Source organism: Phascolarctos cinereus, unplaced genomic scaffold (assembly GCF_003287225.1).
Source record: "Phascolarctos cinereus isolate Bilbo 61053 unplaced genomic scaffold, phaCin_HiC Scaffold_726;HRSCAF=1367, whole genome shotgun sequence".
Lineage (NCBI taxonomy): Eukaryota > Metazoa > Chordata > Mammalia > Diprotodontia > Phascolarctidae > Phascolarctos > Phascolarctos cinereus.
The window spans coordinates 33800730-33812805 of NW_027556098.1; the positions used below are offsets into that span (position 1 = coordinate 33800730).

Consider the following 12076-nt stretch of genomic DNA (forward strand, 5'->3'; position numbering starts at 1 on the left):
TCCCGTGAGGTATTTTTTTTTCTTGCATTTATTTTCTTTTTAATTTTACTGATTTTTAAGGCAATTCCTAGAAGACCAATAGAATTGCTCTTGGCATCGAGGGTTAGGGCAGGGACCTCACAATGAAGAGATCCTCCATCTAAGAACAGCGGTCCTTAAACTTGTTTGGGTAATGGACCCGTTCTGGCAATCTGGTGACGCCTATGGAATCCTCAGAAAAATGTTTTTTAAATACACTAAATAAAATAGGAAACCAATTATATTGTACTGCAGTTATCAAAATTTCTTTTAGACTCACAGATCCCAAGTTAAGAATCCCTGACCTAGAACGAGGACCCGGGAAGTGCTTTTTAGAGGACATTACGTGATTTAAGATGCTGCGATTTGCCTGTAAATGCATATCTAAAGTATGCTCGATTATAATTTTTTTAAAAAACCCTCCCTTTTGAAGACAGAGACAAAAAAAATGGTTTGAAGAAGAACTGGAAAAATCTTGACTCTGTTGCCTGTCCAGTTAAGAAGGGTGCAGATCAGTCTTGCAAACTGTACAGTTAATATGCCACCTGTAATTTTTCTACATCTGAGACAGTTTTCCTCAATCCAGGGCTCCAGGGAGACGCTCAGATTACGTAACTGGAGAATGGGGTGCAGAGTTCCAGGATTGCTGGGTCCTGGTAACGAGTTAATTATTAATTAATATGAATAAATGAGGTTGGTTACTAACGGCCTTTTTACCCCTGGCCGAGCACCAGATTTGCGCTGGGCAGGTGGGCACATCGTTCTCTCCAGGATCTCCATTTTGCATGCAGAGAACAGGAAGGCGTGTTTTAGGAGCAGCCACGTGGGACCGTCGCCCCGCGGGGGTGACCGAGGCCGGGCTCGTGGACCTCGCGCAGCGCGCGCCCTGCTTTGGGGAAGCCGGGGGCTCTCGGGGACGGCTGCACGCGCGGCTTGGAGACAGGTTCGGGCGCTGACCTCGCGAGGGGGGTAGGGGCGAGCTGGTGTGACTGTGCAGCGCCCGCGGGCGCAGGGCGCACGAGCCGCGGGGCGGGCCAGAAGGGGTGGAGGCTGAGTGGCCCTGGCATGCTTGCTTTCCGTCTACCTGGGCGGCGCATCCACGCAGTGGCACCCCCGACTCCCTCCATTAACACACCCAGTGGCAGTCCCACCTCCCTCTCCAAACACACACAGTGATATCCTCTCTCCCTCACCTAACACATGCACGTTGTCCTCATCTCTCTGTCTCCAAATACCATGCACCTTTCGCCCAATCTCCTCCTCCAAATACATATACCCCACACACACACCGTTTCTCCTTCTCTAAACACATCAACATACATATAGTGGCACCCTTTCTCCCTCCCCTAACACACACACACTCACACACCATATACACATATGTATGTATGTATATGTATATACACATACATACAAACACAGGTATCATCATCTCCCTCTCCACATACACACTCATGACTTTTAGCCCAAATGAAGCCTAGGAATTAAGGGTGTTCAGTATAAAACAAAAAAGGCTTCCAGTTCCAGGGTGATGCCTTCCTGTCCTGTTCAGCACTTCTGGCTTTTCCAAACACTGGCTTTGTTAACAACAAAACGGAATGGCTTCTGAAGATTTCTGTGCCTCAGCTTCAGCTTGAGGGCTCTTTAAAGGTCTCTGTAATGTTTTCCTGAAAAAGCAGTCTAGGCTTTTCCTTAAAACTTCATTAGGACATATGGTACTTTATGAAAGTTTTATCTACACAATTGGAAAGGTTTTCCTTTGTAAGGTACACAGCTTTTAATTGCATTTACAGTTGCTCTTTTAATCTCTGGGTCTTATTTTCAGTAGAAATTCTAGCAATGGAAAAGAAATTCCTGTTGGTTGATGTTGACGCTGGAGTTGATGATGCTGCTGCCTTAATGATGGCTCTGGCAGCACCAAATGTTGAAATCCTGGGCATCACTTGCTGTTTCGGAAATACTACGGTGGAAAATGTGTGTAAAAATGTCCTTCGGGTATTAAAAAAGTGTAACCATTTACAGGTAACTTTTCTGTCTTGTGACTCTCTATATTGAATATTAACAATTCAGTTCAATAGACATATATTAAGTGCCTATTATGTTCAAGGCAACACACTAGGGATTTGTTGTTTGATGAGTCATGCCCAACTCTTTGTGACCCCATTTGAGGTTGACAAAGATACTGGAGTGGTTTGCCATTTCCTTCTCCAGCTCATTTTACAGATGGGGAAACTGAGGCAGACATGGTTAATTGACTTGCCCAGGGTCGCACAGCTAGTATCTGAGGATGGATTTGAACTCAGGTCCTCCTGACTCTAGGCCTGGCACTCTATCCACTTCGCCACCTTGCTGCCCTCACGCTAAGGGTACAAAGACTAAAAGGATATAGCTCCTGCCCTTATTTTACCCGTAATCCTTACGAACCAGTTACCAGTGAGTCAAACATTTATTAATCCCCTATGATAAGCCCAAAAGCTGGGGATGTAAATAGAAAGACAGCCCTTGCCCTCTAGGAGCTTACAATCTAATGAGGGAAGACAGTACGCAAAAGGAAGAAGAAAGGGGAATAGGGGGAAGCCAAGAGAAGGTGCTGAGTGTGGGGTATGGTGACATCCAAAGCAGTAAAGCCCAGTGGGAAATAAAGAGATGACAGGCCTGGGCACTTTTCTTAAAGAGTGTCTTCTTTTTTTTTAAGTTTTCCATCAGTAAAAATCCACCTTCTCTACCTTTCATCTCTCCCCTCCAGTTTAGTTTCCCACTTAATAAAGTGATTTAGACAAATTGCTCCTCTCTGAACATTTCATTTCAGATCCCAGTTTACCAGGGTGCTTCTTCCCCTTTACTTAACACAATGAAAAAAGATTATTTTTATGGAACAGATGGCTTAGGGGACGTACCTGATGCTGACGCTCCTGGGTTCGACCAAGTGCAACAGGAACACGCTGTAGCTGCAATGATACGGATCATCAGTGAGAGACCTAACAAGGTGACATTGTCAAGGCGTGTGGTGCCATGGCTGGTCTTCCATTGTTCTACCACCTAGACTTATTCATAGGTGAATGAAGGCAGGAAGGGATAGTTTACCTGTTTTCTTCTTTTATCCTAGGGCACTAGACTCTTATAGACACAATATAATGTTTGTTATTCAGTAGTTTTAGTCATGTCTGACTCTTCATGACCCCATCTGGGCTTTTCTTGGCAAAGATGCTAGAGTAGTTTGACATTTCCTTCTTCAGCTCATTTTGTAGATGAAGAAACTGAGACAAACAGGGTTACTGACTTGCATGCAACTATTACATGCCAAGTGTCTGAGGTCAGATTTGAACCCAGGTCCTCCTAACTCTAAGGTGGGTGTCCTATCCACTGCACCACTTAGCTGCCCCAAAGTTAAATCTTTATGGACCAGAGAGTGATTGATGGAGGCTGGATAATAAGTACACATAGGTAGTTTTAAACCGATTGCCTGACTAGACCCAATGAGTGTTTTGTTTTGTTTTGGTATGAGAAAATACTTTGTAATCTATGGAAATGCTATACAAATGTAAGGAATTATTACTATTACTATTGTTATGTAAGGAATTATTACTATTACTATTGTTATTGTTCTCATCTTATATTTGACAATGTTCAGATAGAAATTGCCTTGAAACAAGTTTCTATCCTACGTTATTCTTTCATATTTGATATTCTTGTATATTTGACATATACCTCTTTGAGAAGAAGTAACAACACTTTAGATCTATAATAACTTCTCATTTCTCAGACTCCTGGAGCCCATGTACCTTTAACCATTCCCAGCCCCCTTAGACTTCTGCTATTACTAGAAGCTCTGTCCTGGGCCACTCATCATGCTTGATATTCAGGTGGATGAAATAATTGCTTTTTGTAACTGAATAAAAGTGTTGGGATGCAAGCTCATTACCTTACCCCAGTGAGTGTTGATGGACAGAACAATGGAACTAGAGGAAAGAAGTCTCTAGTGGAATATACCAACACTTTGTCTTTGACCTGGCTCTGTTCAACAATTATTTTCATCAATGACATAGACCAAAGGCATAGGTTGTATGTTTATTGAATGTGTAGCTGCTGGGAAGCTGGCTACTAATATAGTGGATGATAGAACTGGGATCTAAAGACATCTCAACAGGCCAGGCTGATGGGCAGAAGGGGAAAAAAAGGTAGCCCTTTAGATTTCAAGGGTAAAATTCTGTTTGAGTTTGAAAAAAAAACCTACGCAAATATAAGTTAGGGGAGACGTGGCCAAAAAGCAGTTTGTGTTTTCAAAACAAAACTGGGGTGGAGGTGGAAGAGATAGTGTGCTGCAAGCTAAATGAGTCAGCAGCATAATGTGGCACCCAAGAGCAAAAATGACTTTGGACAACGTTAAATAGAAGTCTAGAGGTGAAAGGCCCACTGTACTCAGTCCTGAAGAAAGCTCTCTCTGGAGAATTTTGTAGCACAATTCAGAAGAGCCACTGGAGGAGTGGGACATATCTAGAGAGGAGTGAAGAGCGTAGTGAAGTGCCTTAAGAAAATGAAGGCTCATGAGGTTCAGTTGAAGACCTGGGAACGTTTATTTAGCCTGGAGAAAAGGGGAGAGGGGCAGGCAAGATGGCTGTCTTCAAGTTTTAAAGAAGATACAACGATAGTAAATGGGTGAAACTTATGTGGAAACATATTTCTACTTTATCTTAGGAGAAATTTCACAATGATTGGAACTATCACACACCATTGTTGGCAGGTGGCCTCAAAGGGGTTAGTGAATTCCCCTTCTCTGAAGTCTTCCAGTAGAGCCTAGATATCCAATTTGAGAGTAGTAATGTAGTTGGGATTGGCGATTTGGGTAGGGGGATGTACAATATAAATTCTGCAATCCCTGCTAACTCTAAGATTTTATAAGTGTCTGACTAATTATAATAAAATATAGAGAAGTGTGACTTTGTATTTTGCAGGTAACTCTGGTTGCCACTGGGCCTTTGACTAATATAGCACTGGCAGTGAAAATGGACCCAACGTTTCCTAAGAAAATTAAAAATATGTCTATAATGGGAGGCAATATGTACTGTAAGTAGTTTTTTTAAATTTTAAATTAAAACTTAAATACATAATAAGAAAAGAAAAAGAAACATTACAAACTTATATATTAAAAGTTAAACATAAAAAAAATGTCATGTGCACACTAGAACGTAAGATAGAATTCAAAATATATGGCAATAAATCTTCTTTTCAAGAAAGCCTATATGTTAAATACTATGCATTGTGTTGAGGGCTGTCATCTTTTCTTTGCTTCCTTGTAGGTTTTCTTTTGTTCTCTGCCGCACACTTTTTACTTTGTTATTTTTTCCCCTTTCCTCTCCCTTCCCCCGTCCCTCCCCAGGCTACAATTAAGTGTGGTTATATTCAGATATAGACATATACATATAAATACATACATATATAAACATATGCTTTCCCTAACAGATTCTACTCCTAATCTTTATTTTTATGTTTGTGCATATCTCTTATTTCCTATCCCTCCTGACTCCTCTACTTTACTTCTACTTGCTACTTTACCCTCCTATTACTTAAACTACTCCCCCCTCCATCTGTCCCTCCCTTATCCTCCCATTCCCATAAATCTAAACACCCTTCTATACACCACTTTGACCTATTCCCTAACCCACTCCTCTAAAGATCCATCCCTTATCCTTTCCCCTAAGTAGTTTTGAAAGACATATACATATATCTACATAGTCATTACAATTAAAAGTAATGATAATGCTTATCAACAATTAATTGATAATTCAATATTAATTACAATTAATGACAATAAAACAATGATAAAAATACCTTTTGGAAGGATAGTGTATTTCCTCTAATATCATAATCATCATCATCATCTTCCTCATCACCACCACCACCAGTATCATCGTCATCATCAAGCTATGTTCCAGGTGTAAAGCTAAGCTGGGGATACAAAAAAGGCAAACAAATAAACAAATAAACACAAAAAGACCCTGCCCTCAAGAAGATCAGCATTCTAATTTCTATTTCAGAATTAGTTTGTCATTCTTGACTTTTAGAGGGAAATTAACTTATCTCTACATATAAGCATTTGCCAGACAATTTAAAGTGCTTTATCTCTTGGTTTCCTTTCCTCTTGCTACAAAGTAATTTACTACTATAAGTCAAACCCATCGCTATGAATACAATTTTCTCTTTTTTTAATATCTTATTTTTTCCAATTTCATATAAAAACATTTTAACATTAGTTTTTAAATTTTTATATTTTATTTTTTCCAGTTTCATATAAAATTTTTAATATTTGTTTTTTTTTTTAATTTTGAGTTCCAAATTCTCTCCCTCCCTCTCTCCTTATTCCTTTAGAAGACAAGCACTTTGATATGGATTATACATATACAGTCATGCAAAACATATTTCCATATTAGCCATGTTGTAAAAGAAAACACAAAAAACAAGAAAATAAAAGTTAAAAGGAAAAAATGCTTTGATCTGCATCCATCAGTTTTTTCTCTGGAGATGCAATAAGCATTTTTCATTATCAATCCTTCAGAATTGTCTTGGATCATGATATTGCTGAGAATAGCTAAGTCATTCAAAGTTGATCATTGTACAATATTGCTGATACTGTGTACAGTGTTCTCCTGCTTCTTCTTACTTCACTTTGTATCAGTTCATGTAAGTCTTCCCAGGTTTTTCTGAAAGCATTCTGCTTGTCATTTTTATAGCACAAATAATATTCTATTACATTCATATACCACAACTTGTTCAACCATTCCCCAATTATGGACATCCCCTTGATTTCCAATTCTTTGCCACCACAAAAAGAGCTGCTCAAAATATTTTTGCTATAAATTTGCTCTAAATATTTTCCTTTTTCTTTGATCTCTTTGGGGTACAGAGCTAGCAGTGGTGCTGCTGAGTCAAAGGATATGCATAGTTTTATAGCCTGTTGAGCATAGTTCCAAAGTGTTTTCCAGAATGTTTGGATCAGTTCAAAATTCTAACAATAATGCATTAGTTCCCAATTTTCCTGTATCCCTTCCAACATTTGTCATTTTACTTTTCTGCCATATTAGCCAATCTGATAGGTGTGAGGTGGTACCTCAGAGCATTTCTTTGATAGTGATTTAGAGCATTTTTTCACATGACCATAGATAGCTTTGATTTCTTCTTCTGAAAACTGCTTGTTCATATCCTTTGACCATTTATCAACTGGAGAATAACTCATATTCTTATAAATCTGATTCATTTATGTATATATTTGAGAAGTAAGGCCTTTATCATAGAAATTTGCTGTAAACATTTTCCCTCAGTTTCCTACTTTCCTTCTAATCTTGGCTGCATTAGTTTTGTTTGTGCAAAAATGATTTAATTTAATATAATCAAAATTATCCATTTTATATCCTGTAATGCTCTCTATATCTTGTGGGTCATAAATTCTTCTTTTATCCATAGATTTGACAGGTAAAATATTCCATGCTCCCCTAATTTGCTTATTGTATCACCCTTTATTTCTAAATCATGTACCCATTTTTGACCTTATCTTGGTATACTACGTGAGATGTTAGTCTATACCTGGTTTCTGCCAATTTGTTTTCCAGTTTTCCTAGCAATTTTTGCCAAATATTGAGTTCTTGCCCCCAAAGCTTGTATCTTTGCATTTATTAAACCCTTTATTATGGTGGTTTACTACTGTGTTATGAATACAATTTTCAGTTAAGATCTTATTTTATATTTAGTTTCCAATAGTCTCCATTCCTCTCTCCCTCTCCATTCCATTGAGAAAGAAAGAAAAACAAAACCAGTTACAAATATATGTAATCATGCAAAACAAATTCCCACATTAGCCATGTGACTATATATTTTAAGGACTTATGGGTTAGGTAGGTGGCGTGGGATACTGATTACTGTCTATAACATTGTTTCTGTGGGAAAACACGTAAGTCCTAAAGCACCAACTTATTCATGAACTTTCAAGGAACAACTAATTAGTTGAGTTATTTCTTTCTAGAGTTTGTTTCAGTTTTTACTTATGTATTTATTTGGGCAATGAGAAAATATAAGGTCCAGTGAATGACTTGTTGTGTTTCTTCCTATGTATTTCACTAGCCAGAGGAAACATTGATATCTGTGCAGAATTCAATTTTGCAGCAGACCCAGAGGCAGCTTACATTGTCTTAAATGAATATACTTGTCCAACTGCTATTGCGACTTGGGAATTTGCAAGTTCGAATTCGCTACCTTGGGTAAGTTGTTAGATATTCATTGTCCTCTTGCATTTCTAAAATATGCAATGACATATCCTTCATGGTAGAAGAAAGGACTCAGTCTCTAACTCTTTTTTTTAACACCCAGAGACATTCAGTCAGGGGCTTGCCAGAGCCAGCTCACAGTGAGTGGGGAGGGCCAATTGTTAATTATCAGTGTGAGCATTTACACATTGGAAATCATCATGGCTTCATTTATTGTTCTGTTGATTGTCTAGACTTAAGAATGGGATGGAGAAGATGTTAATAATTCAGATTAAACTTAAAAATATGTCCTGAAGTACATAGTTCCCCTACTTCTTTCCCTCCCCTCAGCCAGTAGTTAGACATTTACCTGCACATCCCACCATCATGGCTTTTGGGCTAATGAAGATTCTTGGAATTTGATTTACACACACACACACACACACACACACACACACACACACACACACACACGCATGCACAGTCAGCAACCACTAACTATTACCATGTCTTCAGGTGGACATATGCAGTCATGTTTGCATTATTTTAGCAATAGTAGCATATTAGACAGAGTACGTATGAAAACTGAAATGGAGATGTTAAGTAACATAGAATGAAAAGAATTGTTGTTTTGTTGTTGTTTAGTCGTATCCAACTCTTTGTAGCCTCTCTTTTTTGGAGGGGGGAGTTTCTTGGCAAAGATACTGGAATGGATTACCGCGTCCTTCTCCAGCTCATTTTACAGATGAGGAAAATGGGGCAAATAAGGTTAAGTGACTTGCCCAGGATCACACAGTTGTTAAGTGTCCAAGGCCAGATTAGAACTCAGGTCTTCCTGACTCCAGGCCTGACACTCTATCTACTTTGGCACCTAGTTGCCCAATGAAAAGAATGGCAAATCCAAAGAGAAGTACCAGTATTTACATTCTTTACTTTTATCTATTGCAATCCCTCACCTTTGCAATAAGAATGCTTTAGGTACCATCCTTGCTAGCTGTTCTTCATCTTTCCTTCCCTTCATGGTCAAACTTCTTCAGAAAGCTGTCTTTCTGAAATCAACAAATAATACAAATCAAAGTTTTATTTATTATTCTAAATTTAATGAAGTACCTATATTCAATGCCTAAATTTCATCTCAAACTTCCCTCAAGTATAAATACACATTTGAAGGGGGCGGTATTTAAAGATACCCTACAGTGAAGTAGTTCAAGTTTTACTTTAGCAAGAGCCCAGGAAGGAACACCCCTCCCCCACAGTGGATCAGCTCCTGCTCTGCTACTTTTAGTCTCAGTGAGTGGCCCGGGGCTCCGTTTCAGAGACTTGCCCGTGGTCATATAGCCAGGATGTCTCAGAGATGGAGCCAAACCCAGGCATTTACTCCAAGGCTGGCATTCTCGTGCCAGCACCTCTCAAGCAATTAATTGGCTCCATTGTACAGGGCTATTTATTAGCATCTTTAGAATAAATAGACTGAGGGAGAGAACCATGTGACCAGAGCCTAGGAGCTTTTGATCATCAAAGTGCTATAGCCCTTCAGACTCCACTGATCCAGATGTGCCTGAAGCCCTGGCTTTCCAAATCAGAAAACTCCGAATTTATGGAGAACTCCATGTACTTTTCATATTCATCCTTTTCTGCTCTGTTGCTTTAATGTCCTGCTTTAATGTTGCATCAGTTAAAGCACAATGTAGGATAAAGGGAATGGACCTATGATTTTCTTGGGGTAGGAAATTCCTGGGTGATGAAACTCCTTCTCACCTTCTCTGCAGTTATGGTTGTCTAGAACACTGAGATTTTAAGTGACTTTTCCCGGGTCATACAAGAGGTATATTTAGGTAGCCCTTGAATTCAGGGCTTCCCAAGGCTGACTGCCATAACACCCACATCTAGAAGATAGGAAAGGAGGAATGAGTATGTTGGTACGTAAGCATGACAATAAGCCTTTTATCATGGCAGATCATAAAAAAGTATGAAGAACAAAGATAATAAAGAGCATTTGTCTTTTTCTGTGTCTGTAGGAATTTTATGAAAAGTGTACCTCACAGGACAGTGAAAAGGCAAGATTTTTGAAAGAAATCTATACAGTGACCATAGGGTATCAAAAGCGTCCCATTCCCAAGTTAAGAGCCCTCTACCGAAAACCAGGATTTGTGTCTTGTGATTGCTTTGCAATGGCAGCTGCAATTGATGAGGACTTGGTCACAGAATCCATGTTCTGTGCCGTATCTGTGGAACTGACTGGCTCCCACACCCGAGGAATGATGATTTTGGATATAGATGACAGGCTTCAGAAGAAAAACAAAGTTTCAATCGCGAAAGAGCTGGATGTGGAAAAATTCAAAGGTCTTCTGATGGCTGCTTTGAAATAGTAATAGTAATAATAATAATAATAAAAGCAATAGCTAGCACTGATATAGCATTTTAAGGTTTGCAAAGCACTTTCTATGTGCTATCTCATTTGATTTGAAATAAAGTTTCCATTATAATCTCACATATAATAATTATAATATCAGATCTTTTGAAATAATTTAGATTCAGATATACATCCAAATATTAGAACCAAATTCTAATTTTAAAATCTTAAAAGGAAAATTTCAAAATGTTCACTGAAACTGAGTTCTGATAGGGTTTCAGCATGTTGGTGTTTCATGAAGGATAACGTTTAAATATTAAATGTGTGAATTCAAACTATTCTCATATTATTGCATTGCATGGACTCCAGTCTGAGATCTTTGCAGTTTTCAAAAGCAATGGCTATGTCTGAATCCATTGTGACTGAGAGAATTCAATGATTTAATTCCCCTTCCCTCATACAGATGGCATTGTAAATAATTGACAGAGGCAGACCATCATATGCTACTTTTTGTCTTGATTTTACTAGTTTAAATTAGAATTCAATTTGTTCCCATGGAAAAAGTCTTCTGTTTAATAAAAGCTTAAGTTCTGACTGATATGGTTTCATTATTATTCATGACAATGGTCTGTGTCTTCTTTTTCTCTGAGATGTAGTACTTTCTACCTAGTGTGGACTCAACAAAAGTTGTCTGATTACTTGAAAAATGGACATATACAAAGGCACTGTGTTTCTCTTTGCTTTACTAATCTATAAACACAAAAATATTATAAAAGACATATTGTCTTCCTAAAATTACCTTAACAGTATATTGGACTTGCCTAATTAGTAAAGGAAGTCTAGGGGGAAAATGAGTACTGTTCAAAGTGATGGCATGTTTAAAAATTTTATAACAAAATTTAAAACTTATCTGACCCTGGGCTAAGTACAGTGAACTGAATGGGAGAGGACGACAGAAGGGAGAAAAGGAGCTGATACTCAGATTCTAGAGAAAGAAAAGAACTTTAGCTCACTTAGCTTTGGGGAGAAGAGAAGAATGGGTCTTACTGAGGCAATGAACCTAAAAATTAACAATAATATAGTTCTCTGACTTCTTAATATGTTTTTTTTTAGGTTCCCTTATAAGCTCCTGCCCCATTCTGTTGTAGACCACAAGTCACTGAGTACAACTGCATGAGGGAAGAAAAGGAAAGACAGGGCTGAATAGATATTCATGCAACTCAACAAACATTGCTAAAGATCACACAGTGTTCTATGTGCTTTGTATCATAAAGCAGGGTACAGTGGTACATCTTGAAGAATTAACAAAGATCAAGGAAGACACAGTCTTAACCTCATGGAGGACAGTGACATGTGGCCACCCTGTCCCCCACTCCCATATGTCTATATGAGGATGAAGGGATGTTGGGGGTAAGCCAAGTTCCTGGTTTTAGAAACTCAAAGATAGACATAGAGGAAAAATAATGATATT

At 38.6% G+C, this 12076-nt stretch overlaps 1 protein-coding gene across 2 annotated transcripts; it reads left to right on the forward strand.

Annotated features, from left to right (window-relative positions):
• The first annotated feature begins 708 nt into the window (after positions 1–708).
• On the forward strand, positions 709–11203 carry LOC110212727 (nucleoside hydrolase-like). Of its 2 annotated transcripts, none has more exons than XM_020992732.2 (6): positions 709–961; positions 1844–2040; positions 2828–3004; positions 4971–5082; positions 8131–8267; positions 10271–11203. In XM_020992732.2, exons 2-6 carry the CDS (start codon positions 1858–1860, stop codon positions 10619–10621), a joined length of 960 nt encoding a protein of 319 aa, XP_020848391.1. In that variant the 5' UTR covers positions 709–961; positions 1844–1857; the 3' UTR covers positions 10622–11203. The 2 variants fall into 2 exon arrangements, with proteins under 2 accessions (XP_020848391.1, XP_020848390.1); XM_020992731.2 differs by having other exon boundaries at positions 1847–2040.
• The last annotated feature ends 873 nt before the right edge of the window (positions 11204–12076 follow it).